Source organism: Camelus bactrianus, chromosome 27 (assembly GCF_048773025.1).
Source record: "Camelus bactrianus isolate YW-2024 breed Bactrian camel chromosome 27, ASM4877302v1, whole genome shotgun sequence".
Lineage (NCBI taxonomy): Eukaryota > Metazoa > Chordata > Mammalia > Artiodactyla > Camelidae > Camelus > Camelus bactrianus.
In genome coordinates this window covers 15,758,649-15,786,326 of record NC_133565.1, presented here as the reverse complement: position 1 = coordinate 15,786,326, position 27,678 = coordinate 15,758,649, and the positions used below count along the sequence as shown (strand labels likewise).

The 27,678-nt window shown below is 38.6% G+C and overlaps 1 protein-coding gene across 2 annotated transcripts in view; it reads left to right on the top strand.

The window, feature by feature from the left end:
* Positions 1 to 27,678, top strand: part of ASB7 (ankyrin repeat and SOCS box containing 7) — a 47,840-nt gene that overhangs the window by 4,284 nt on the left and 15,878 nt on the right. For both annotated transcript variants that reach the window (XM_074353926.1, XM_010962897.3), the window contains exons 3-5: positions 2,139 to 2,263; positions 4,164 to 4,425; positions 24,860 to 25,465. In XM_074353926.1, coding sequence (XP_074210027.1) covers positions 4,215 to 4,425; positions 24,860 to 25,465 — 817 coding nt within the window. In that variant the 5' untranslated portion in view covers positions 2,139 to 2,263; positions 4,164 to 4,214. The remainder of the gene's footprint in view (positions 1 to 2,138; positions 2,264 to 4,163; positions 4,426 to 24,859; positions 25,466 to 27,678) is intronic.

Below are 27,678 nucleotides of genomic sequence, written 5' to 3'. Positions count from 1 at the left end.
GTACATATATATATAGATTTAGAAAATTGCCTCCTTTGCCATATTATTTTATTTTATAGGTGACTTCCATGAGCTATCAGATTTTGAAAGTTGGCATTCCTTGGGGAAATAGACTTTTTGCCATTCTCATCTCTGGACTTCCTCTCTAGGTTTTAATAGGTAACCTTTACCACTGGATATTACATTTACTTTTAAGTTCAATAGTCTTTTTTCCCTTTATTCATACGTACATGTATGGTTATACCCTATTAAGTGTAAACTCTGATAAAATTACCCCAAGATGACATTAATTACTTGGCTGATGCTTTGGACTATTAGAATATTTTGGTAATAAGTCATAACGTAAAGGATGCAGCTGACAAATGATGAGTGCATGGTGTGTGTGTCTGTGTGTGTTTTTCCTATAAAGGCTGAAGCATATAAAGAGTGTTTTTTGGGTGTTTTTTTTTGGGGGGGGTTTAGACCTATGGTTATTTATAGTGCTTGGTATTGTCAGAAAAGAGAAAAATGATCTTAACTGTTCTAGGATTGTTTGATTCATCTCAAGTATGCAGAGCTCTCTGTTAAAGCTCTACTCAGGGTAATACCAGTGGCCAAAGCCTAGCAGTGTGGCAGGCACATGTCAGGCATTCGGGAGACTTTCATTTGTCTGACTGAAGTAGTCCGTGCAGGGCATCACAAGTTGCTGGTGTTTGTGCGTCTTTCCAGTTGAGAGAAATAATTGTCACTTTGACTTTTAGCACAAAGTCTTTATGATATTATGGATAAATTAATTCCATTTCATATTCTTGACCAACCCCCACCTCATATGTCATTCCCACCCCTCCCACTGCCTCCATGGAAATGGTGATGGGGATATGGGCAACGACAATAAAAGAAAGATTTAGGGGGGCGGGCAGGTTGAGGAGAGGTAATTAGGTTTGTTTATTTATTTATTTTAATGGAGGTACCAGGGATTGAACCCTCCCCCAGGACCTTGTGCATGCTAAGGATGCACTCTACCACTGAGCTCTACCCTCCCCCCAGAAATGAGTGTCCTTAAAGGCTCAGGACCCTGGAGGGTAATCTCCACTTTTTCTTGGAGGCAGGGGATACTGAGGATACACTTAGAAGTGTGTTGGTGTTCATTCTTAAAATGTAGATGAAACTCATTTGGAAAATAATCACACGTTCCTCTGTGGAAATGTTGGAATCTCAGGGTCAGAGACATTGGTTTTCATTCTTTATTTTAAATACAGTTTTATATTTATGGAAAAGTTGCAAAGATAGTACGGAATTCCATACAATCAGTTTCCCCTAATTAACATCCTATATTAATAGATACATTTGCCACAGTTAATAAACCAGAAACTGTTCTTAGTAACTAAAACCCATACAGTATTCAGCTTTCTTTTCAGCTGTATTCAGCTTTTACCTAATACCTATTTTCTGTTCTAGGATCCCGTTCAGGATCTCACATTACATTTAGTCATCTTGACTTCTTAGGCTCCTCTTGGCCGTGACATGGGGAAAGATTCCTTTTCTTTTAAGTTGTAGAGAATTTTTTCAGAATTCACATGGAATAGGTGGCAAGACTGTTGTTCTTCTTCTGCCTAGTTTGGTGTTTGCACAAAGGGTTAACAATTTCAAGATTATTAACACGATGCTTGTTATGTACACGAAGAACTGGCACATAGAGACAATCTCCTTTAAGCTGTCACAGGTTCCATTTTTGACCCTGGCTACCCATTGTATTGAACGCACATATGTTCTCATTCTGGTCGTTTGGAAAGAGCAAGAAACTTATGGTGTCAGAAAGTAATTCAATTCTGGAGGTATATTCTGAATACAGCAAAAAGAAGAATTTGTCTTTGTGTCCAGATTCCAAATGTGTGATTTATTATTTTCTTTATTCATTAAAAACAAAAAACACTGTCTTTTTAAGAAAAATAAATTCCTGAATCCTATGTTCTGCCACCTTGGAGACTAATGTGAATATTGAGATCATTTCCTCTGAGTTGATTTGAGTTTTCTCTCATCTGTAAGTTTGTTGTAAAGTGCTGAAATGTAAGCTCATTAAAAGGTAGACTATTCAGGCAGCTATGGTGCTTTATTGTTTTTAGAAAATTTCCCATGATGATTATTTCATTTGTCTTTAGGTTAAGAAAGAGCTCATTGACACCAGAATCTGGACAGACTCTGAGCGCCCGCACTCACGATGCTGTATGTGCACAATGATTATTAGGCAATCCACAGACCAGGAAAAGGGGCATTCTTCTGTAAGGTAAGTGACTAAGGGACATAGGTCATCTGTGCTGTTCTGGGGAAAACCCATTTAGCTTTTATTTTTCTCCTTCAGATCACCTAATATACACAAAATACAGCACTTGCTAAAAGAAAACCCAGGTTTGTTTTGATACTCTGTCTCTTTTTCCTTGCATTGTATACTTCGTTTAAGTGCCAAGGTACTTGTCTCATTAAAAAAAAATCTGTTAAAGATGATTGTTTTGAGTATATGGTCGTAGTTTCTAATAATTTCTTCTGATGATCTTCATCTTCTCTGACAATGCTAAAAATAAGCAAAAACCTATTCCAAAAGGATTCTTGGCTTTAAAATTTCTAAGACAAAAAAGACTTAATTTTAGTGTCAGTTGAAAGAGTAATTAAGTGAAGAGATGGGGAAATCATGTTTATTAAGAAAACAAATTGTCAGGAAATTTCTCATTTCCCAGTTTTCTCTAAGAAATAGTTCTTTGTAGCAATAGTGTAATATTTTTAAATTATATTATTAGTGATACTTTGAATTTTGTAATTCCATTTTCTCTGTCTAAAACAAGATAGGATATTTGATTATACTATTAAGCTGTGACAGTACGACCTAAGTCAGGCTTAAGTTGACCTTTGTACGGTCTATAATGAGAAGTTTTACAAGGTAAATTATTATTGGTATCAAAGATTATCCCAAGTTGTTTAACCTACATATGAGGCCAGAATGTCTTTAAGGACTTTATCACATATTTTTTTTTTAATTTTTAGAAATGGAAGCTACTAATTAGGAAATGAGTCTAATCTATTCCTTAAAATTAGCCCAGATGGAATGGTTTCCTAGAAGCATGTTAAAGTTTCCGTATGTATTTAAAAGCTTAAAAAAAAAGTTTTTGTGTACACGTATATAAGATATGACTTTTCACCAATTTAGTTTGGACCTTTCCTATATGCATGAAGGAGATCTCATTTTATTTTGAGTTTGAGTACACACCTCTTTTGTGATTTATTAGAGAATGTGGGAATTCAGTGTATGTACTACTTTTACTTTTTTCTTGTAGTTAATCAACAGGTTGTTTAGATTCTTGAAGTTTTTAAATATTTTTATATGGTCTTGCTACTTGGAGTATTTGTAAAATAAAACTTTTGGAAAACTGACATCAAGAAAGTGTAGAGGAGGTGGCAGAAAAAGAGGAGTAAATCGTGCATCAGATAACAAAGAGGGGAGGATAGAAAGAGAAACAGAAATAAACAAAAGGAAAGTAAATAAATCTACACCTTTTTCTCTAATTTACTTAAATCCTGCTTCCTCTCCCCCCCAACTTTCCACTCTTTGGAGCCAAAAATAAAATATTGTTGAAATACTTTAGGGAGCCAGCCTAAATCTTTTGCTTTTTTTAAATTTTAAGCTACTTGTCATAGTTAGAGGTCTTTAGTCCTCATCGTCTGTGAATTGTCCTTGTGATACTCGCTATTTACGCACTGATCTGTGCTAGAATCCTTGAATGGTTTTTAACTGAAATTTCCTCCGTGTGCATCAGGTAAATGCAAACTCCTGAGACTCATCTGTCTCCTCTGTTGTCTCCCATCTTCAGCTGCCCAGCCTCACCTTCCATTTTGCCTAAAATAAATGTTATGTTCATTGATGTTTGCTTTGAGTTTACAAAAGGTTGCAGAAGAAATTTCCTATTTCAGCCATTGAAGGCTTTATGCCTCGCTTTCTTTTTGCAATCTTTTCGAATCTTAGGGAAATTACTGAAAGCTTTGGTTATAACAGATGCATGCATGTTAATTAGGTGTCATATATGAACTGCCATTACTCAGGTTTACATGATTTAGCAATGGAAAATTCTGTGATATTTAATGAACACACTGTCAGGAGTCAAGGATTCTAAATTTTATGTATTCTACCATTCAAGGCTGATCCCTGTGACCTAATGAATCCTTAGTAAAAAGTGGACTCAGCTAGGATGTTACACCACCATTGTCGAAGGAACCCTGAACTCCAGGAAGAGTTGCAGATTCAGGCTGCAGTGGCTGCCGGGGATGTTCACACCGTACGAAAGATGTTAGAACAAGGCTATTCTCCAAATGGCCGAGATGCTAATGGCTGGACCCTGCTTCATTTCTCTGCAGCAAGAGGAAAGGAAAGATGTGTTCGAGTATTTCTGGAACATGGAGGTGAGTTCACTGGGAGTAAACCTTTCTTTTTTTTCCCAAGGAGGAACTTAAAATGAAATTATGTTTGTCTAAAACATATGTGGGAGTGTGTATGTAATTTTTAATGCTTCTCTGTTAATATTGAACTTCTTGTTTTTTCTCCTTTGTGAAGATTTATTGTAATTATGTTGAGTTTTGTTTAAAGCCAGATATCTAAAAAAATCAGTTTGTTGAACATGCTTTTTCCCCCTTTTAACCATAGTTTATATACAGCCCGATTTTCCCAGATTATTTCAGCTAACAGCAGCCTTTCTCCAGGTTGTCCAGTTGCTTTGTTTCAGAAGCGGAAGTGGCCGTGGTACCAACAATTAGAGAGTTGCTCAAGTTTCCCCTGCTGGTAATTGCTTAAGCAGACAGAGCTAGCACAGGTCCCTTTAAATATCATGGCCTTAACAGTACCATGTCTTTTCAGTTTACCTCTTTTTAAGAAAAAGTTAAATAAAATGCTTTTATTACTGTTTTAGAGCACTTGCCTCTTCCAGAATTGTATATAGGTTCTAGGTCTCCTACAGGATTGGTTATCTGAGTTCTAATTTTGTGTTAATATATGCAGTTGGAAACTGCATTTGACATTTTATGACATTTTATGCTTTTGCTTTGAAAAACTATCCGTTCCCTTAATTAATAACTAATAATTGCCTTAAACTGATTTACCTTTTTCTCCAGTTAGATTTCCACTTAATTTATTTTCCTAAAGAGGCACAAATATATTTTATCATTTGTACCCAAATTATTTTTGTAACTTATGATGTAAAACAGCTTGATTGGGACTCAGGGTCCATTATGAACCATTCAAAGGCCTGGATTGCTTATGAGCAGTCATGTAGTTTCATTTCTGAGGTGAACTTTGTTACTAGTCCAACTTTCTTGCAAACTGACTTCAAGTACAGAAAATGTTAGAAGTCACACAGCTCCCATTAGGGTCTTGTGAAGTATGCACACGAAGGCTGCGAGCATGGACCTACTGCAGGTTCAGCCTGAGGCTAGGAATCGTCGCACGTCCGAGTGGCCCTGAAACAGCACTTATACCCCTGAAACGGGGGACTGTTGACAGGACTCAGCCATTCATTTGCTGGCCTGTGGCTCTTTTCTGTCCCTCCCGACCGCCCTTGCTTCTACTTTATTTCACCTTGACACTTGAAGACCTCAGTTCTGAAGGTCATGAAGGGGAAGTGTATGAGAAATGCCAGGAGAGAGACCTGAAAAAATCTGAGGTGGGCGTAAGAGCAGAATGCTTAAATTCTGCCAGTGCTTAGTAAAATTAAGACCAAATCCGAGCTCCTATGTGTTAATTCCACCTAGTCCAGTTACTTTCTGCTTCTGCCAACCTTGCTTTTAAAAAAATAACTAAAAAAAAAAAAGTTCAGTTACTCGGTTAATATATGAACTTTTCTCTTTAAAACAAATAAAACACATTTGCAAATAAATTGCAGATAAAGCCGAAGTCCCCTTTGGACAACTCCCAGTCTTTATCTGCCTACCTCTGCCCCAGAAGTAAGCAATGGGTTTGAGTCTGGTTTGGTCCTTATCTTTCTAAATCACTTCCTAATGTGCTCATAGAAAATATGTCATATTGTGTTGTGTGTGTGGTTTTAGAGCATAAACGATATCATACCGACCATATTATTCTATAGCTGTTATTTTTTCTCAACTATTTAACTTAAGACTTTTTTGAGGGGGGATATGGATTTTATTATTATTATTTTTTTATTGAAGCATAGTCAGTTACAGTGTGTTAGTTTCTGGTGTACAGCATAATGTCCCAGTCATACATATACATACATATATTTGTTTTCATATCCTTTTCCACTAAAGGTTACTACAAGATAGTGAATACAGTTCCCTGTGCTATACAGGAGAAATTTAGTTTTTTATATATAGTGGTTAATATCTACAAATCTCGAATTCCCAAGTCTATCCCTTCCCACCCTCTTTCCCCTGGTAACCACAAGACTGTTGACTATGAAGACTTTTTTAATATCAGGGGTTGGCAAACTTTTTCTGTAAAAGGCCAGAGAGTAAGTATTTTAGGCTTTGTGAGCCCTCCTGTCTCTGTTAACTTCTTGATTCTGCTTTTGTAGCCAGAAAGCAGACATAGACGATGTGTGAATGAATGACTGTGGCCGTGTGGTGATAAAACTTTATTTATTGAAAACCCAGGAGTGTGCTAGATTTGGCCTCTGCACCCCAGTTGGCTGAACCCTATTTCGTCAGCACCACCCCTTCTGTGTGTGTGTAAATATATTTGTATATGTGTGTACAGTTATTTTAACAGCTTTTATTGAGATAGAATTCACATACTTTACAATCCACCCATTTTAAGTGTACAATTCAGTGGCTCTTCATATATTCATAGAGTTGGGCATCCATCACCACACCCAATTTTAAAACATTTTTATTACCCTGAAAAGAAACCTTGTACCTATTCCATATTAATACATGTAGATTTACTCTGTTCTTTTCAATTTCTGGGTATGGTATGTATTAGTATGGATATACCATCATTTGTCTAAACCATTCTTCCTTTTTTGTTTTTTGAGAGTGGCTGAAATTTTTCCAGCAGGAGATTTCATTTGTTGAGAAGGTAGCACATACATATATATACACGATTAAAAACAAAGCAGAAAGTGTTACAGAAACATCCACTCCTTACACCAGTCCTTTCATCCCCTTCCCAGAGGCACTCACTCTTCTGGTTTCTTTTGTGTCCCTGCAGGGATAGTCTGTGCATATGAGTGTGCATACTTTTCCACCTTCCACCTTCTAACTTGCTTCCCTTTTATTAATAGTTTGTTCTGCATCTTGATTTTTTTTTTTCATGAAACAATTTAGCTAAGTCATAGTTCCTTGTCACTAGATGACATTATCTCAGATTCCATTATATGAATGTAATTTACTTAATCTTATTCCCTGTTGTTGGACATTTGTACTTCTGCTACTAGAAACATTATTACAGAGAATGTCCTTGACTAATATTTTTCCATATGTGAGTGAGTGTCTCTTGGATAATTTCTAGAAGTACAATTGCCACATCAAAGGGATGTTAGATTTTTTTTTTCTTTTGATGGATATTAACACGTTGTCCTCCAAAGACATTGTTGATGGCTCTGTCCTTAGCAGGTGGGAGAGCGCCCAGTCCCCAGCCTTTGCCAGCAGTGGTTCAAGTCACCATGAGGCTTGCTTTTCCTCTGTGTGGTTTGCTTGCCTGTCCCCCCTCAAATGACATATGAGTATCAAAGCATTGCAAGGCAGCACTGCTTTGTCTGTCTTTTTCTTATTGGCTTGTAGGAGTTGTTTATATACTCCCTGTTGTGATATGTGGCAACAGTCTTCTCCTAGTGTGTAGCTTTTTCACATTCTTGATGTTTTGGGGTTTTTTAAGAGGGGGCAGAAGTCTGCATATTAATGTAGGTGAATTGTATTTTTCTTTTGGCTTATGGTTTGTGCTTTTTGTGTCTTGAATGTCATATCACAGGATCATTATTTGCCTATATTCTAAAAAGTTTTGTGGCAATTAGGTTTTTAATCAATCCAGAATTGGGTTTGGTGTGCAATATGAAGTGATTGGCTACAACTTCATATTTTTCCCCCATAAAGGTAGCCTGAATCATCCCTTCTTTCCTCATTGCTATGTGCTGCCAGCTCTGGTATGAAGGTTTCATATATGCGTGGTTCCATTGGTTCTGTTGTCTGTTGGTGTATCTCTGGGTCAGTGTAACATTGTTGTAAATTACTGTTGTTCGCTAGTAAGTTTGGGTATCTGGTGGGGCACGTCTCTCCTTTAAGGATATATTAGCTCTTAGCACTTTACATTTCTGTGTAAAATTTTAGAACAATAAAATCACATATTTTGGAGAAGCCCCTCATTTATTCTTGTTTAGCATCTTGTACTTGCTCGTTTTACCCTTGTAGAATAAGAGATTTAGGGAGTATTTTTAATAGCACATTATGCATCAATTTGGAAATATTAATAGGAGAGGAAGCCTCCTCCCCACCCCTCTCGGCCAGTGTGATGCTTCGACATGCTCTGTGTTTAGTCTAGGCTCAGCTTCTGATCTTTAGACTGGTACCCAGCTGCCTGTTCAGGATCTCCATTTTCAGGGTTCGCAGCTGCTGCTTCAACTTTTTTATTTTTTGGCAGTAAATGGCACTGTAGCCTATGACTGCTGTGCCAGAGATCTAGAAAGTGCCCTTGACTTTCTTCTTCCTAAATAGTTGTCACAGCTTTTCACTTCGTTTCATTGGAGGCACTGCCCCGCCTTTGGGCGAGGAAACCTCCTTCCTCACCAGGACTGTTACTGGGTCTCCTTCATCCCTGTTTCCAGTCTTCCTTGCCCCAGCCAGTCTCTGAGTGGAGTGATCTGATAAAAATGAGAATGAAAATATTTCCTTTTAAACTCCATCAGTGGTTTCCCATCTCTCTCAGGGTAATAGTCAGTCCTCAGTGTGACCTACATGGCCCGGCAGCGTCTGCTCCTCTGCGATCCCGTTCCAGCTTCATCTTTGAGCCACAGCCCCTCTGATCTTTCAGATTCACTGAGCTCAGAGGTCTGCCCAGGACCCACCTGGGTCACTCTGCTCACCCGACTTCTGCCACCTTTACCTCACTCACGCCTGCATCTCCCTCACCCCCCCTCCCGCTTTCTCAGGGGAGTCTTCCTTTACCCTCTGGACTTGGTCAGATCCCTCCATCAGATGATACCGCTGTGCTCTGTACCTTCTTGTTCTGGCTGCTGTCACAAGCACCATAGCTTATTTTTGTAATATTCTATTTAATGTCTATATTGCTCGTTAGTCCAAAGCTTCATGAGGCTAGAACGCATATCTGTTTTGATCTAAATGAAGCAGGTGGGGGGGGGGTAGCAAACACCAGTTACCTAAGATGATTGTTCTCCAGCCTTACAGAGACAAGACTGATCCTTTTTTTTATTAAAAAATATTGATTGAAAATGGGCCAGTCTTATGGTGGGATTAGAAAAGCACCTGAATGCATCATACCTGCACTTTTCCTTAAACCAAAGTTTTTTAAGGGCTTGTAAACTTCCAGTCACGTTGGTCCCCACCTGTTAATAAGCTTATTTTGGGAGAGACATTAGGTGAAATGAAGTCAAAGATTCAAATATGGGAAAGTGAATGAAGTCATGCACCAGAAACCAGGGTTTACTTTCTTCCCTCCCCTCTTCTTCCCTCCCCCTCCACCCCTGTGCGTGAGATAGAGAATTCATATAGACGGTTAGATGAGGATGAGGCAGCCAGTTGGTCACTTATTCATATATTTATTCAGCAAATGTTTATCAAGCACCTAACACATGCCGGGCTCTGGCCAGGCCCTGAGATATGGACGTAAGCAAGCATCGTGCTCACCTTCTGGTGCTTCATAGTCCAGTGGGTGGATGGATTTATAGCCAACATTTGTTGAGCATTTCGGATAAGCCATGTTCTTCACAACTATTCTATGAGGGTAAATGGTATTTTTTTCCATTGAGAAAACTGAGCCACAGAATGGTAAGTAATTTGCTCAAGGTCCTTCATCTCATAAATTGTGGAGCTCGGATTCAAACCCATTGTCTTAACCGTGATTCTGTATGACCTGGAAGAAAACAATGCAGCCCCACCAGTGAGCTAAGCGCCGTGTATAAAATAGCAGCCATTGTTGTTGGGGTGGAGGTGAGGCAGTGGCAAGGAAGTCTCGCCAGAGAGAGCATGGTTTGCGCTGAGGTCTTGAAAGGGGAGGCGGGCATGGGGTGCTGGAAGGATGGAGGTATGGGGTTGTTCCAGGCACAGAGGACACCCAGTGAAGGGTTGAAGAAGACAGGGAGCATGTTCGGTTTTAGGGACTGAAAAAAAGTCAATATGATTGGAGCGTACCCAGGAATTTGTCGTGGGGCCAGGGGTGAGCCATTCAACAGAGAGGAGTGAGAGAAACAGAAACTTTAGAAAGTTCACTAGTGACTGTGTGAATTTAGTGAAGAGATCCAAGATCTCAGGCACCGCTGACCCTCTCCCTGCCCCTCACGTGGATTTACGGAGCACCTACTACGTGCCAGGCGCTGTTCTGAGGGCTGGGAATACAGGAACCAAGTCGAGTCCCTGCTGTCGTGGCACTTACATTTCTGAGTGGAGGAAGCTGACTAAATATACGATGTCAGGTCATGAAGAAAAATGAAGCAGAGAAAGGATAAGAGAGGTGCAGGGTTTTGTTTTAAATTAGGAATTCAAGGAAGGCCTCTAATGTACCGTGTTAGCTGGGGCCTGGAAGAAGGGAAGCCCAAACCATGTGAACATCTGGGAGAAAAGTGGTAAAGGGGAAGGGAAAGGCAAGTGCTGGAGAAACTCTAGGATGGGGACATCCGTAGCCCTTAGACAAATCTAAGAAGACGGGGGCTAGAGCATCATGAGGGGAGACAGGGGGAGACAGGGGCAGACCGGGCCAAAGGGATAGTCAGCTGACGCGTGCTGTCCATCCTAGAAGGCACGGAAAAGACTTTGGACGTCATTCTAAGTGAGAATGGGGAGCCGCTGACTGCTTCTCAGCTGAAGAATTGGCTACTCTGAAGAAGGTAGATTATGGAGGAGCAAAGGAGAGATGGGCAAGCCTGCCAGGAAGCTTTTGGATAGCTCAGCAAGAGAAACTTGTGGGCTTGGTCTCCACCATAGCAAGGGATGTGTTGAGAAGTGATCTGATTCTGGATCTGTTTTGAAAGTGGAGACAAGATATCCTGATAGATTGGCTGTAAGGTGAGAGTGAAAAAAAAAAAGAATAACTGAAGTTTGGGGGCTAAAGACCAGGAAGAAAAGAGTTGTCATTTACTGAATGAGTGGGGGAAAGTTAGCAAAAGCAATTTTTTAAAAAGGTGGGGGAGGGGAATGTAGATGTTTAATACAAATCATTTATCCTACCAGAAATTTTTTATCTCAAGTACATGAAAGGATTGGATCGGATCTTACGGTTAAATCTGTACACCTGCACAGTAAAACCACCAATGTGTGATCTCACAGACCTGTCAAAACCCAGAGCCAGGAGCATGCCTGTGAGTGTGCTGCGGTGACAGTGATGTGACCACAGAGGAAAGCCTGGTTGGGGAGCAGCTCTGTGAAGCCATACTTGCTGCTGCTATGGGAGAAATCCGGTTTCTTTGAGAAAATGAGCAAGTTTGACTTGAATTTCTAATGCTGTCTATATTCCAAAAGGAAAAGAAAGCAGTGAGGCTCTCTTTAGTTTAATCTAAACCTGTGCTGTCTGTAGCATGTGCATCAGCAGGCACCCTTAGAGACATTGGGGTTCAGTTCCAGACCACCACAATGAAGTGAATATTGCAACAAAGGAAATCACCGGAAACTTTTGGTTTCCCAGTGCATAGAAAAGTTATGTTTATGCTGTCGTCTAGTAATCTGTGCACAAGCATTATGCCAAAAAACAATGTGCATACCTTAATTTAAAACATTTTATTGCTAAAAAATTTCTAACCATTATCTGAGCCTTCGGTGAGTCATAGTCTTTTTGTTGGTGGAGGATCTTACAACAATGAAGTTTGCTGCATCAATTGACTCTTCCTTTCACAAATGATTTCTCTGTAGCACACAGTGCTGTTTGATAGCATTTTACTTACGGCACAACTGCTTTCAAAACTGGAGTCAATTCTGTCAAACCCTGCTGCTGCTTTTTCAACTAAGTTAATGTAATATTCTAAATCCTTTGTTGTGATTTCAACAGCCTCCACAGTATCCTTTCCAGGAGTAGATCCCATCTCAAGAAACCACTTTCTTTGCTCGTCTATAGGAAGCAGCCCCTCACCTGTTAAAATTTCATCCTGAGACTGTAGCAATTCAGTCATATCTTCAGCCTCCACTTCTAATTCTAGTTCTTTTGCTGAGTAGTCTGCAGTTACTTCCTGCACTGAAGTCTTGAACTCCTCAGAGTCATCCAGGATGGTTGGAATCAACTTCCTCCAAACTCCTATTAATATTGATCTTTTGACCTCTTCCCATGAATTACAAATATTCCTAATGGCATCTAGAATGGTGAATCCTTTCCAAAAAGTTTTCAGTGTACTTTGTCCAAATTCATCAGATAAATCACTATCTATGACAGCCATAGCATTAGAAAATGTATTTCCTCAATAATAAGACCTCAAAGTCGAAATTACTCCTTGATCCCTGGGCTGCAGGATGGATGTTGTGTTAGCAGGCTTGAGAACAACATTAATCCCCATCAGAACTCTTGGATGACCAGGTGCATTGTCAGCGAGCAGTAATATTTTGAAAGGAATCTTTTTTGAGCAGTAGGTCTCAACAGTGGGCTTCATATATCCAGTAAACCATGTTTTAATCAGATGTGCTGTCATCCAGATTTTGTTGTTCCATTTATAGAGCATGGACCGAGTAGATTTGGCACAATTGTCAAGAGCCCTGGATATTTGAAGTGGTAAATGAGCACTAGCTTCAACTTAAGTCACCAGCCATATTAGCCCCTAACAAGAGAGTTGGTCTGTCCTTTGAAGCTTTGAGGCACTGACTTCTCCTCTCTAGCTATGAAAGTTCCAGATGCCATCTTCTTCCAATAAAGGTTATTCTGCCTACATTGAAACACTGCTGTGTAGTGTAGCCACGTTCATTCCTTGTCTGAGCTACATCTTCTGGATAATTTGCTGCAGCTTCTACATCAGCATTTGCTGCTTCACTTTGCATTTTGATGTTATGAAGATGGCTTCTTTCCTGAAACCTGATGAATCAACCTCTGCTAGCTTCAAACTTTTCTTTTGAAGCTTCCTCACCTCTCCCAGCCCTCATAGAACTGAAGAGAGTTAGGGCCTGGCTCTGGATGAGGCTTTGGCTTAAGGGAATGCTGTGGCTGGTTTGATCTTCTATCCAGACCACTCAGACTTTCTGCGTATCAGCAAAAAGGCTATTCTGCTTTCTTATTATTCCTATGTTCACTGGAGTAGCACTTTGAATTTCCTTCAAGAACTTTTCCTTTGCATTTACAACTTGGCTAACTGTTCTGCACAAGAAGCCTAGCCTTTGGCCTGTCTCAGTTTTCAGCATGCCTTCCTCACTAAGCGTAATGATTTCTAGCTTTTAATTTAAAGCAACAGACATGTGACTGCTCATTTGAACAGTTAAAGGCATTGTAAGGTTATTTGCTGACCTAATTTCAGTATTGTTGTGTCTCAGGGAATAGGGAGGCCCTAGGAGAGGGAGAGAGATGGGTCGGTTGGTGGAGCAGTCAGAACACACGCAACATTTATCAGTTAAATTCTCTGTCTTATAATGAGCTGGATTCATGGCAAGCCTAAATAATTAAAGTAGTAACATCAAAGATCATTGATTACCATAACAGGTATAATAATGATTAAAAAGTTTGCAGTGTTTTAAGAATTACTAAAATGTGATACAGAGACATGAAGTGAGCAAATGCTGTTGTAAAATGGCATAGACTTGCCCTAGGCAAGGTTGCCACGAACCTTCAATTTGTTTTAAAAAAAAAAAAAAAAAAGTAAAGTGCAATAAAATGAGGTAAGCCTGAATTTACATTCATGTTAAATAAAACATTCAGTTCTGCAGTCACACTAGCCATGTTTCAAGTGCTCAATAGTCACATGTGACTGGCAGCCACCGTATTAGACCTCACAGATAGAAAACATTGGCCTGTGCAGATAAATGATATTTTGCTGCTTTATTTTCAAACATCCCGCTTCAAGGCGATGAACGCTTAGGGTTTAATAATGTCCCAAAATATTAGTGTTTCTAAACACAAATGTGATCCGTATAATAGTACCTCTGTCCAAAGCCTGGTAAGCTTTCTGACCAGGATACAGTGCTGTTGGGGTTATGGGGAAGAGTTTCTATTATAAGAGTGGGAATTTTAAGAAGCCCACAGTTATTATATCTTCATCTTCCCATTTTGAATCTTTCTAAAAATTCTAAGACCATGCTGGACGTTTTAAGATAGTAACATTAAGAGACCCTATATTAGTTAGTGCATTAATTTATCTTCAGATTCAGTGTTTATGCAAACTGACCTGGAGGACAGCCAGCTGAAGCTCCAGAAGTTAATTCCATAAAGCAAATCCCCAGAGGAACCTGAGAAAAGGTGTCTCAGGTCTCCTCTTGATGCAGTAGGTAAAATCCTCTTGGTGAAACCCAAGAAAGCGAATGAGGGAGATAAGGGATTAATCAAATTCATTGCAAAATGGTGAGAAATCACTTTTAGCTTTTCAAAAATGAAATTTTGCAAATGATATTCCCAAGTGTCATGAAACAGAGACATTAATGTTAGGAAATTATGAAAGCACTTGTGGAAGGAAGTGTAGCAGTTTGTGTTAGACCCTCAGAAATGGGAGATCTTTTTGCCAATCAATCTACTTCTGTTAGTTTATTCCAAGGAAGCAGTATTAAATACAGGCATTTTTTTTTCTGAATGAAAATTTTACCCTTTATTATATATAATTTTTAAAATGGAGGCATTTTCAGTGCCCAAATATAGAGGAAAAGTTAAGTAATTAGATTATGATTAAAATTATGTATAATTGTTTTAAATGTATAGAAAGAAAGCTGAAAGTCTATCATTGTTGACAGTAGTCATTAGGAAATGCTGTTTTTTGTCTTGCTGCTTTTCTGAATTTCCAGTTTTTTGTTAATGAGAACATTTTTCTAGGGGAAATCCTGTTTAGACACATACCATCTGACTTTCCAACTCTATTTTGTGGTGAATTATTAGACAAGTTTTAGGTTTTTGTCTAGATTTTGTTTTTCCTTTGTCACTGTTGCTCTGTTTGCCTATGATAATACTTACGGCACAATGCATTTTTTTTTTAGACCTCCAAGCAGTGCCTGTGTCTGCAAATGTAATTGCATTTGGTGTTTTCTAAAATTTTTTCAAAGAGTAATCACACAAATAGCAAATTAGGGTACAACACTTATGCATATATTTCGTAAAACTCTAACTTAACTGCTTTTAGGATTTTGTAATGTCCAGAAGTATTTAAGCCCTTAAAACAAATGGGAAGCATATAGTAGTACCTCTGTACAAATCCTGGTAATACTTTTGACCAGGTTAGTGTATATTCCAGTCCTTAGCGCAACCGGTAAAAAAAGATGGTGCAAAGAAGTATCACTAAAAAGTCCGTGGTGAAATTAAAATGGAATGCTAAAAAATGTTCTAATAATACAAAAGAAAAAGGTAGTAAAGGGAAGAAGAGGAGGATAGAGGAGGCTAGTAGAAAACAAATTGTGAATCTAAACTGAGCTATGTCAATAGTTTCATTAACTAATACTGGACTAAAGTCTCCAGGTAAAAGCTAGAAATTGTCAGAAAGGTAAGTAGACAAAACTCAGTTAGATGCTGCCTCCAAAAATACACTTTAAATAGAAAGGTACAGGCAGGTTGAAAGTAGATGAATGGTTGGGGATATATCATGCAGATGGCAAGTATCTGAAGGCCGGAGTGGCTACATTAATGTCGTATGAAATAGATTTCAGGATATAGACTGTTACCAGAACTAAAAAGAGACATTTCACAGTGACCAATTAGGCAGTTCATTAGGAGGAATAATAGTCATAAAATGTGCATCCACACCTAGAAAGGCAACTTCAAAATATGTGAGGCAAAAAATTGACAGTTAAGGGGAGAAATGAACAGTTTCACAAATGTAGTTGGAGATCCTGACATATCTCAGCAGTTGATAGAACTAGATTAAAAAAAAAATCAAGAACTAGAGAAAATCTGAAAACCATTATCAAACATGTTAGCATAGTTGATATTTTTGAAAGTTGCACCCAGTGCCTACAGAATATACATTCTTTTTATGTGTGAATTATATGGCCACTAGGATAAACTGCATGCTGGCAATGAAGTAAGTGTCAGTAAATTTTAAAAGGCTGAAATCTTAAGGGTATGATCCCTAACTGCAGTGGGATTCTTTTAGAAATCAACCATAAGATACCTAGGACGGCCTCAGATATTTGGAAATCAAACAAATTTTGAGCTGAATGATAGTGAAAATACAATATATCAAAATTTGTGGGATGTACTAGAGCAGCGCTTAGAGAGGAATGTATAGCTTTAAGTGTTTGAGTAGAAAAGAACAATCTTAACTCAATTATTTCAGGGTTTACCTTAAGATACTTGAAAAAGAAGAAATTGAGCCCAGAGTGGATGTTCTCATTTACCCTCTCTGCTCCCCAACAATCTCTGTGGCACGTTATCATTAGAGCAGGAATCCTCCTTGCTACTTGAGGAGACTGACCTGATTTTGGAGCCCAGTGGAAATGCCCCAAGCCTGGAGCATCATTGAAAGTAACAGTGCTCTTGATGTAAGTGTAAGCCAATCTGGAAAGGCCAACAGCTGCTTGACTGAAGCTTGAAGCAAGCAGCAGGGCAACCTCACCTTGAACAGGAGACCTGGCAAACGAGACAGCCAGCCACGTGGGCTTTGATAAGCTGCTGCAGATTCCTGGGCATCTGGATGGCTGATGCGTGCTTAAGAAAGACCAGAGAGGACCCCAGTTATCTACTCATCCCTGGCTGAACTTGAGGCCAAAACACGAAAGCTGGGGCATACTTAATAAATTATCTGATTATTGAATGTTGTGCTCAACCTATACACAGATCTCCTTGGCAAAAGGTTGGAAGCCTTACTGGCTCAAGATGCTTAAGCACAACCTCTGACCAGTTATTGGTCAAACAAGTTATTCCTAGGAGCAGCCCCTAGAAGCCAGACTTTAACAGTAACAACTGAGCAGAAACAGAAGTGGCTGTGTACTGCAAGGGAGACAGTCCGCGTAGAATTCGTTTAGGCAATTCACTAAAATAGCAACAGCAACCAACCTGGAAGAGGTGAGAATCAAAATCCAGGGTTGCTATGATGTAGTCTAAAAACTTCAATTTTCAGTAAAATTAGGAGATATGCTAAGAAACAGAAACGTGTTGCTCATACACAGGAGTAAAACCAGCTAATAGCAAGTGTCTCTGAAGGGGCCCAGTTGTTACCCTTAGTTAACAAAACTTCAGAATAGCTATTATAAATGTGTTCAAAGAACTAAGGGAACCATGTTCAAATAATTAAAAATGACAGTGACTCATCAAATAGAGATGATCAATAAAGAGAATACACACAATCACACACATATATCTTATAGATATAAATGGAAATATATATAAATAAAAATAAAAATTCTAGAATTGAATCTACAATAACTAAAATGAATAATTCATTACAGCGGTTAATAATGGATTTGAGCTGGCAAAAGAAGGAATCAGTGACCTTGAAAATTGATCAATGGATCAAAATTTAAAAGAATTTTAAGAAATCAACAACAATAAGATATCCAGGACATTCTGTGGCCAAAATAACTTATGTTTGACCAGTAACTGGTCAGAGGTTGTGCTTAAGCATCTTGAGCCAGTAAGGCTTCCAACCTTTTGCCAAGGAGATCTGTGTATAGGTTGAGACACAAATTCAATAATCAGGTAGTTTATTAAGTATGCCCCAGCTTTCGTGTTTTGGCCTCATGTTCAGCCAGGGTTGAATAGATAACTGGGGTCCTCTCTGGTCTTTCTTAAGCATGCATCAGCCATCCAGATTCCCAGGAATCTGTAGCAGCTTATCAAAGCCCACGTGGCTGGCTATCTCATTTGCCGGGTCTCCTGTAAAAAGGTGAGGCTGCCCTGCTGCTTGCTGCAGGCAGTGTCACAGCCTCACTCAGAGCCCCAGAGACCTGTGGGACGTTGTCAAGCATACCAGCATATGCATGAGGCATAATGGGAGCCAGAAAAAAACAAGGAGAAAGAGAAAGAGGCAGAAAAAAAGTATTTGAAGAAGAAATGGCCAAAAACTTCCTATATTTGAGAGGAAATGCTTAACTATACATCTGAGAAACTTGGCAAACTCTTAAGTAGGATATATTCATCTAAGAGACCTACTAGCCAAACTGTGGAAAGCTAAAAACAAAGGAAAAAATCCTGAAAGCACTTAGAGAAGTGACTCATTATATACAAGGGATCCTCAAAGATAAGATTAACAGCAGATTTCTCCTAACAAACAACAGTGACAAGAAGGCAGTGGGATGACATATTCTGATTGCTGGAAACAACTGTCAACCAAGAATTTTATATCTAGCAAAAACTGTCCTTCAGAAATGAAGGTGATATCAAGATACCCCAAGATAAATGAAGGGAATTTGTTGCTCTTAGACCTGCCTTACAGGAAGTACTAAAAGAAGTCTTTGGACTGAAAGAAGAGGACCACGTGTAATCCAAATTCACATAGCAAGAAAACATCACTGGTAAAGGTAATTATTCAGGTACATATAAAAAACAGTATATTCTTTTTCTGTTGCTGTGTAACAAATTATAGAAACATATGACTTAATAAAACAGATGCTTATTACTCCAGCTTTTAAGATGTTGGCCAGACTGTTCTCACATGTAGGTTTGACGGGAGAAGAATTTGCTTCAAAGTTCACTCATATTGTGAGCAGATTAATTCCCTTGGGTGTGTAGGACTGAGGACCTAAGCTTCTTGCTGGCTATTGGCTGGAGGTTACCTGTAGTTCCTAGAGATAACTTGCAGATTCTTGTCCTGTAGGCTTTCTCACCAAGGCTCCTTCGCTCATCAAGGCAGCAAGGAGGGTTGCTATAGCGAGTCTGCCAGCAGGATGGAGTCTCATGTATTGTAACATAACCACAGTAGTGACATTCCATCACCTTTGCCAGATTCTGTTGTTTAGAAGGAAGTCGCAAGACTTGCTCATACTCAAGGGGAGAGGGTTGCACAAAGACATGAACATCAAGAGATTGGGATTATGCGAGGGGCCGCCTTAGAATCATTCTGCCATAGACAATATATATACATTTTCCCCCTTTCCATCTCTTGAAAGACAACAGCATAAAGCAATAATTATGAAACTGTTGTTGGGCTTATATAAAGATGTAATACATCTGACAGTAATAGCACAAAGGAAGGGAGAGGAAAGGGGGATGTATTGGAACAGTTTCTGTATGCTGATAGGATTAAATCCAAAGTAAGAATAGGAATGAAATAATAAAAAGAAATCAGTGGAATTGAAAATGGGCAAATGATGGAGAAAATTGATGAAACCAAGGAAAAGCTTGTTCTTTGAAAAGATCAAAAAAATTGATAAATCTCTAGCTAGACTGATGAAGGAAACAAGAGAAGAGACTCACAACCAATATCATGTATGGAAAAAACATTTCACATGAAATCCTATAGACATTAAGAAGATAATAAGGAATATGCCAAACACTTTTCTGCCATTTAGAAGAAATGGACAAATTGCCAGAACTGACCCAAGGGGAAAACAGAACAATTTAATAGCCGTATATCAAAGAAATTTAGTTCATAATTAAAATTTTCCACTAAGAAAACTTTAGACCCAGCTGCCTTCTCTATTAAATTATTTCAGATATTAAAGAAATAAACAATAACAACACTAGCCAAACTCTTTGAAGAAACACTTCTAAACTTACTGTATTAGGTTTTTCGTACCCTGAAACCAAATAAAGACATTGCAAGAAAAAGACACTGAAAACCACAGAACAGTATCCTTCATGACTACAGATAGAAAAATCCTTAATGAAATACTATCAAATATCATCCATCATTATATAGAAAGAGATATTACGTCACCTCCAAGTAGTGCTTATCCCAGGAATGCAAGGTTTGTTTAACACCTGAAAATCAATGTGATGAGCAGTTTACCCTGTTCAGAATAGGAGTAAATACCAGGTGATCACTTCACTAGATGCAGAAAATGCGTGTGTCTATATGCGTTCATCATAAAGACTCGCAGCAAACCAGAAGCTGAAGATAGCTTCCAAGCCCTAAGGAAAGGCACCTGTGGAAAAACTATGACTTACATCATAGTAAATGGTGAACTGCTGAATGCTTTCCCTCTAAGACCAGGAACGAGGCAAAAGTATATGCTTTTACAACATTTCAGCATTCTGTTCAAGTAAGAGTCCTGTGGATTGGAAAGGAAGAAGTCAAGCTGTCTTTGTTTGCAGAGAACATAATTGTGTATGTAGAAAATGGTAAGAAATCTACAAAATGTGCTGGAACTAAAAAGTGAATTTGGCTAGATTATAGAATACACAGATCTGTATGCAAAAATCAATTGTATTTCTCTATACCAAAAATTAACATTTGGAAAATGAAATGTAAAAATAATTCATTATGATAGCAACAAAACTCTAAATGTTTGTTAATAAACGTAATGAAAGGTGTGCAATACTTTTACACTGAAAAGTGCAAAACACTGCTGAGGAAAATGACAGAAGACCTAAATAAATAGGTATTCTGTGTTCATGGTTTGGTTAGATCATTTTATAATTTTGTAAATTAGATTTACATTTTTAGAGTTGGTAGAGTTCCAGTCAAAATTCTGTCAGGCTTTTTTGAAGAAATTGGGAAATTGGTTCTAAAATTTCTTGGCCAAAACAGTTTAAGAGAAGGTTTGAGGATGTCTTAACTGCTGGGAAAACTTATTATAAAGCTACAGTAATCAAGACAGTGTGTGGTGTGGATACACTGTTAGATCAGTGGAACAGAATAGAGTTCAGAAATAGACCCACACATGTATGGTAAATTGCTTTTTGGCAAAGGTACCAGGGTAAATCATTGAGGAAAAGATAGTCTTAAACAAATTATGCTGCAACAAGTAGATATTTATATGGAAAATAATGAACCTTGATCTGACCTCACACTGTACACAGAAATCAACCAGCAGTGGATCATTGCCCTAAATGTATAAAACTAGAAGAAAACAAAATCTGTGTGACATTGTGTTGGGCAAAGACTTCTTAAACAGGACGAAAAGCAAAAAACAGAAGAAACAAATAACAGGTGGCTTTACCAAAATGGAAAACTTTTGCCCTTCAAAGGAAACAGTATAGAAAATGAAAAAGCAAGCATAGACTAGGAGAAGATGTCTACAAAACATATCTGACAAAAGGGCTTGTATCCAGAATATAGACACAATTGAGTTTTAAACTCAATAATGAGAAAAATAACACAATAAAAATGGGTAAATGATTTCAGCAGACACTTCACAAAAGAAAGTATATGAATAAGCTCAATATCACTAGTCATCGGGGAAATGTAAATTAACAATAAGTTACCACTTTATACTCTATTGAATTGGTAGCGTTAAAATTACTAATAATGCTGAGTATTAGTGGAGATGTAGAACATCCAGAATTCTCATACGTTGCTGGTGGGAAAGTAATACTGTATAGTCACCTAGAAAAACAGTTTGGTACTTTCTTAGGAAGTTAAATGTACATTTAACATGTGACCCAGCAATTCTCTCCTAGGTATTTATCCAAGTGAAATGAAAACATATTTCCATCTACATACAGACTTGGATGTATGAATGTTCGCAGTAGCTTTATTCCTTATAGCATCAAACTGGGAATAACTCACTTGTCCATGTACTGGTGAATATACAAATAAAAAATTGTATATCCTTATTATGGAATACTATTCAGCAATACAAAGGGATGCACTTTTGATGAACAACATCATGGATGAATTTCAAAAATATCATAAGTGAAATAAGTCAAGCACAAAAGCCCACATACTCTATCATTCCATTTATGTGAAACTCTAGAAAGGCACAACTTTAGTGGTTGCCTGGGGCCCAGAGTCTTGGCAGGGAATTGACTATAAAGAAGCAGGAAAGAACTTTTTGAGATGATGGAAGTATTTTGATTTTGGTGGTAGTTACATGACTATATAATTCCTCAAATTTCAGCTTGTACATTTAAAGTGGGTCAGTTTTATTGTACCTCATTAAAGCTGTTGCAAAGAAAGAAACCATATCGGTAGGGAATGTTTCTCTGCTCTTATTTATGTATACTTTTAAACTTTTCAGTAGGTTTAAATGGATTTCTTGAGACTGCTACAACTTGTTTAAAATAGGTTGCACCTGTGGGGAGGAAGCTTGCTAAAGTGGACAAAGTTAGAGGTTGATGGGGCTGCCATGTTAGTGCCCAAGGAAGGCTTTTCTGATGAAGGAACATTTGAGCAGACATAGATGAAGTGAATTCAGTTCAGAGACGGTTTCTTCACATGTGCCTTGCACATTTCTTACAGAATTTATATCTAGGTGTCTTGTAGTTTCTATTACTGTTAAAAATAAGATCTTTTTCTTATCCTATTGCATTGGTTAATAATAATCCTTAATTTTTGTTTTCATCTTTATTTGCCTTATATTTCCCATTTGTTAATTCCTTGAGCAAAGTAACTATGCAGATTTCATATGTTGTTAATCTGCAGTCTTCATTCTGTGCTGTGTTTCCAGTGTGTGTTCAGTTAATACATTTTAATGGTTTTTACTTAGACTAAGCAGATCACTGCTGTGTTTGTTAATCTTTGTTTTTCCCAGCTCAGCATAGCAACAAGATGTAAGTAGAATCTAAAAAAGACCTAAAGTGGAAAACCCAAGATACAAGTGTAGTTTCATATAACATAGTTTTACTGTCAAATAGAGTGAGTACAGGATGCTCATAAGACAGTTTACTGGCAGCTTTAAAGGCACTCATGGTGGGTGAAAGGTGGGAGAAGTGAAAGAAGGTATTCTTAAATTTCACTAACAGATTAAGAGAGAATGTCTGGAAGCAGTTGATTGGCCGGGTACAGATTAGAAATGGCCATCTTGGCAAGATTTACGGTTTCATCTGAATAGAAGGGGTTCTTTCAAATTTCATGCCTGTCTTCACATAGTCTGCTGTAGGTAAGTGAGGTATCTGCAGACAGACCGGTGCTCAGCATCCTGTCAAAATGGATACATTAGCGGCTCATGCTTATGGCTTACCGGTAGATGGCAGCAGTATGCTTTGTTTAAATGTTCTTGCCTTCATTTTTTTTTCCTAAGTCACATAGTGAATAGATATTGCATAGTTTTCTTTTTGCAAAGACCAAGACAGATATGATACTCTCATTTTCTTTAAATGGATAAATATAATATTACTGTTGTGTAACGTTAGTTTATATTAAATGATTTTAGAAGTTCAGCTGATACAACTTACCTAAAAAGTGTTAACTTTTTATCGGTTTTGTTGCAACTACTTAATTGAAGTTTGTGTTCTCTGCAGTATTATTACTATATAGCATGTAGTTTTCAGCCTCCTAGGTTTTCCTAAGAGACCCAGTTGTCATAAAATGTCTTAGAACTAAATAACATTTCACTAAACAATATGTGAGTGTTAAATCACATGACTTTGGAGGTTTTTGTTTATTTAAAGAACACTCATGAATTTTTCTCTTTTCATGAACAGACTAAAAATTAAGGGTGACTTTTGTAAGAAGAAAGCATTTTAATCCTAGGTAGTTAGATCTGACCAGTTATCTTTACACGGAATTGTTGGCCTCCTGGAAGTGACTTACATAATATGAGGGTTCTTGCCCCTTTTTTGCCTGCTGCCCAGGAAGGCCAGTGGGTTGAGCGCATCACAGAGCTGACCCTTCAGGAAAGATTGGGAGCAGATGACAAAAGTCTGACTTGAGTCACATAGCAGATAAATCATTTTAGTTTCTTTCTCCTTCGTTTCTTTCTTTCTTTCTTTCTTTCTTTCTTTCTTTCTTTCTTTCTTTCTTTCTTTCTTTCTTTCTTTCTTTCAGAAATCAGTCAATTTAGGAGAGGGTTTTAGAACTGCTTTTAAAAAATAATGTTTCTACGGTGCTGAGTTCTCTTTCAATTTTTCACACAGCGTGTGCCACTTAATTCTTACAAACTCCAAAGTTCTTGTAAAACTAAGAATTCAGAATAGACTTTTATCTTATGAAAACATGATTTATCAACATCACTTAACATATATCTTACATGCTTTGGAATTTTTACAGACCACAGAAAAACTTTTTTTTTTTTTTTTTTTTTACCTAATACACCCTAAAACAACACAGTCTGCCAGACCACAGTACATCCGTAATTTAGAGCAGCAGATGTTGCTACACATGCTTCTCTTTAAGACCAAGAAGCAGCACAAGAGAAAATAAAACAAAAAGTTCAAAACAGAAGAGAAACATGAAACAATACAGAGAGGAGGGAGTTGGGAAGCCAAGGGCAGTTGGTTAAGTTAGCAAACAGAGGGGATGTGGTGATCTGGACTCTGTGTTTTTTGTGCATATCTTTTAAACCCTTTATAAGTCATCCTCATCCTGTTAACTCAGGTTTGATACTTTTCTACGAAAATTGATTTTCCATTAAAACTATACTTCAGTTAAGCTGAGGAAAGAAGTACTTGACATTCATTATAATGTTTAATCGTTTCACATTTCGTAGGGGAATTGGCTAAGACGTGCTATATACCATGGCAGGGTTCACTGCTTTGTCTTAGAGTCTGCTAATGTTTTCATTTTGGTTTTAACTCTAGCTGATCCCACAGTTAAGGACTTAATCGGAGGCTTCACTGCTCTTCATTACGCAGCCATGCATGGCCGGGCCCGGATTGCACGCCTGATGCTAGAATCTGAATACAGGAGCGACATTATTAATGCAAAAAGCAATGATGGCTGGACTCCCCTCCATGTGGCTGCTCACTACGGTAGGGACTCATTTGTCCGCCTCCTCCTGGAGTTCAAGGCTGAGGTCGACCCGCTCAGTGATAAAGGTACAACGCCGCTTCAGCTCGCCATTATCCGAGAGAGGTCAAGCTGTGTGAAAATCCTCCTGGACCACAACGCCAACATCGACATTCAGAATGGTTTCCTACTGCGATACGCTGTGATCAAAAGCAATCACTCTTATTGCCGAATGTTCCTTCAGAGAGGAGCAGACACAAACTTGGGGCGCTTGGAAGACGGACAGACTCCTTTACATTTGTCTGCCCTTAGGGATGATGTGCTTTGTGCACGGATGTTATATAATTACGGAGCGGACACGAACACAAGGAACTATGAAGGACAGACCCCACTGGCTGTTTCAATAAGTATTTCTGGAAGTAGTCGACCGTGTTTGGATTTCTTACAAGAAGTCACAAGTATGTAATTTAATTATTACTATTATTATTACATATTTTTTTTAACAAAATTTGCATCTTCTGAGGAGCTTAAGGTATTTTTACAACTTAAAATAACCAGACGTTAATGATTCCTATTAGTCCTGCTTGGTAAGTAAAACCTCTTTCATCCGAAATGAAAAGAAATGCTCTCTATCACAACATTTTGTAAAAATTTCACTTACTAAAAGAATCAGGGGTAGATATGGTGAGAGAAGAACTGGAGAAAGGGACAGAGAGCAGAGAATTTTTTAAATTAAAATTTTTTTAATTAACAAAGATGGATGTTAGAAAAGGCAGTTCCAGCTAGTCTTTCCAGGCCTCCATGGACTTGAGATTGAAGAATTAGAATGAGAATTTTGGATCTTAGCGACCAGAGCTGTGGAAGGGCCCTGGAACTTGTGCTTTATTTATTGCTCATGTCTTACTGTTGCTTTTCTGCTTCATTATGATGTGGACATACATGAAATGGAACAGCAGTGATATTTATTTAGGTATCCTAGTAATGCAGGTTAAGGATGCTGGAAATGAGAAAAATTGTCGTAAGGAAAAATTTGCTATCACTGGAAAATTTGGTACCTCTACTCCCTGGCCCACACAGGACAGTGTCACTGACCTCTTTTTGTGTGGGCACTTTTTTTTTAAGCCAGAAAGTGTCTGACCCACGATGTGTAGTGGTGCCTGTGTTTGCATTGTTCTTCTGATAGAGGTGTTAGTTTGTGTGGGCATAGCCACCCTCTCCTGTCCAGCTTCCTGTGACCAGTCGAGAACACATCTCAGAGCTTAGCATCCAGCATGAAGCTGAAGTCTATAAACAAAACGTTTGATTTTGTTGTCTACTGCACTTTTTCATGAATTCCCTTTTCCTTACCTGATTTTTACGGTTCACTCATTATTGTGCAAGAAGAAAACACATTCTGGGTACCAGATGCTGGAAGGTAAGGCGTTTACTTGATCTGCTTCTAAAAAGTAATCTGCTCCTCCTTGGAACTGATTTTGGGAGTAGAAAACTTAGGAAGAAATGAAGTGAAATTTGGATTTTGTTTATTCATAAGAAGGGACAGGCGAATTTTTTACCACTGAGCTTCTTTCGGCTAAAGCGTAAGAAGAAATCACGCTCAGGGTCTAACTCATGCAGCCCAGCAGAACTTTGCTGTCCCCTGTGGTAGCCACTAGCCCCACCTGGCTGTGCCTCACTTTTTATGTGGCAGATGCCATGTAGGAACTGAATTTTTAATTTTACTTAATTGTATTAATTTAATTTAAATGTCCACAAGTGCCTCATGGCTCCTGTGTTCTGCAGCACAGATATATCTGCCCCAGGAGAGATGCTTTGGGCTGTCTGGTAGGTGGACCCTCGCAGAAAGCTTTTGAGGCACATCGATATACAAAAGACGGGAGATGTTTGGGAGGTGCTGGTTCCTCACCAGCTGACTCTGACTCTTCAGATCCAGGCTGCGTTTTGGGAAGAGATTGCAGTGAAAGCTCCAGTGCTGATTCTCACAGCAGGCGCTGTAACAGCCTTCATTTATAGACCGGGAGGGGTGCCGGTGTCGGGAAAGATGAGATTACTCTTCACCCGAGGTTGGGACTCTGTCATGGTCTATCCCCTAGAAAGTATATCTTATTCTTAATCAGTGCTGAGCATCTTTTTGTTGGTGTCGCTATTGTGTTGTTTTAACTTACACACCAGAGGCTCTTGGTTAAGTTATTCTGATCACCTTCGGGAAGCCATGTTACACTCATAAATGCCTCAGTCTGTTTGTTACATATTCTGCTCAGGGGTTGATGGCATCGTCGAGGGCTAGACCGCCCAAGCTCGAGTCCTAACTCTGCCACATATTAGCGGTGACCTTGGGTGGGTTACATAGCCACTTTGTGCCTCAGTGTCCTTGTCTTAAAATTGGGGTAACTATATAGGCTTGTTGTGAGGATTGAATGAGTTAGTATTTGTAGTGCAGTTAAAGGAGTACCTGGCACATTGAAGTGCTGTGTGTGTGTGTGTGTGTGTGTGTGTGTGTGTGTGTGTGTGTTTAATAAAATAATTAAATGAGGGTGGATGAACAGTGAGGGCTGGCTTGCTACCAGCAGAGTGAATCCCTTAGACTCTTATTCTACCCTCGCCTCTTATTTTCAGCTCTGCAGACTCTTAGCCTGCATGTGGAGACAAATGGAGAGCAAGGATATTGAGTAAA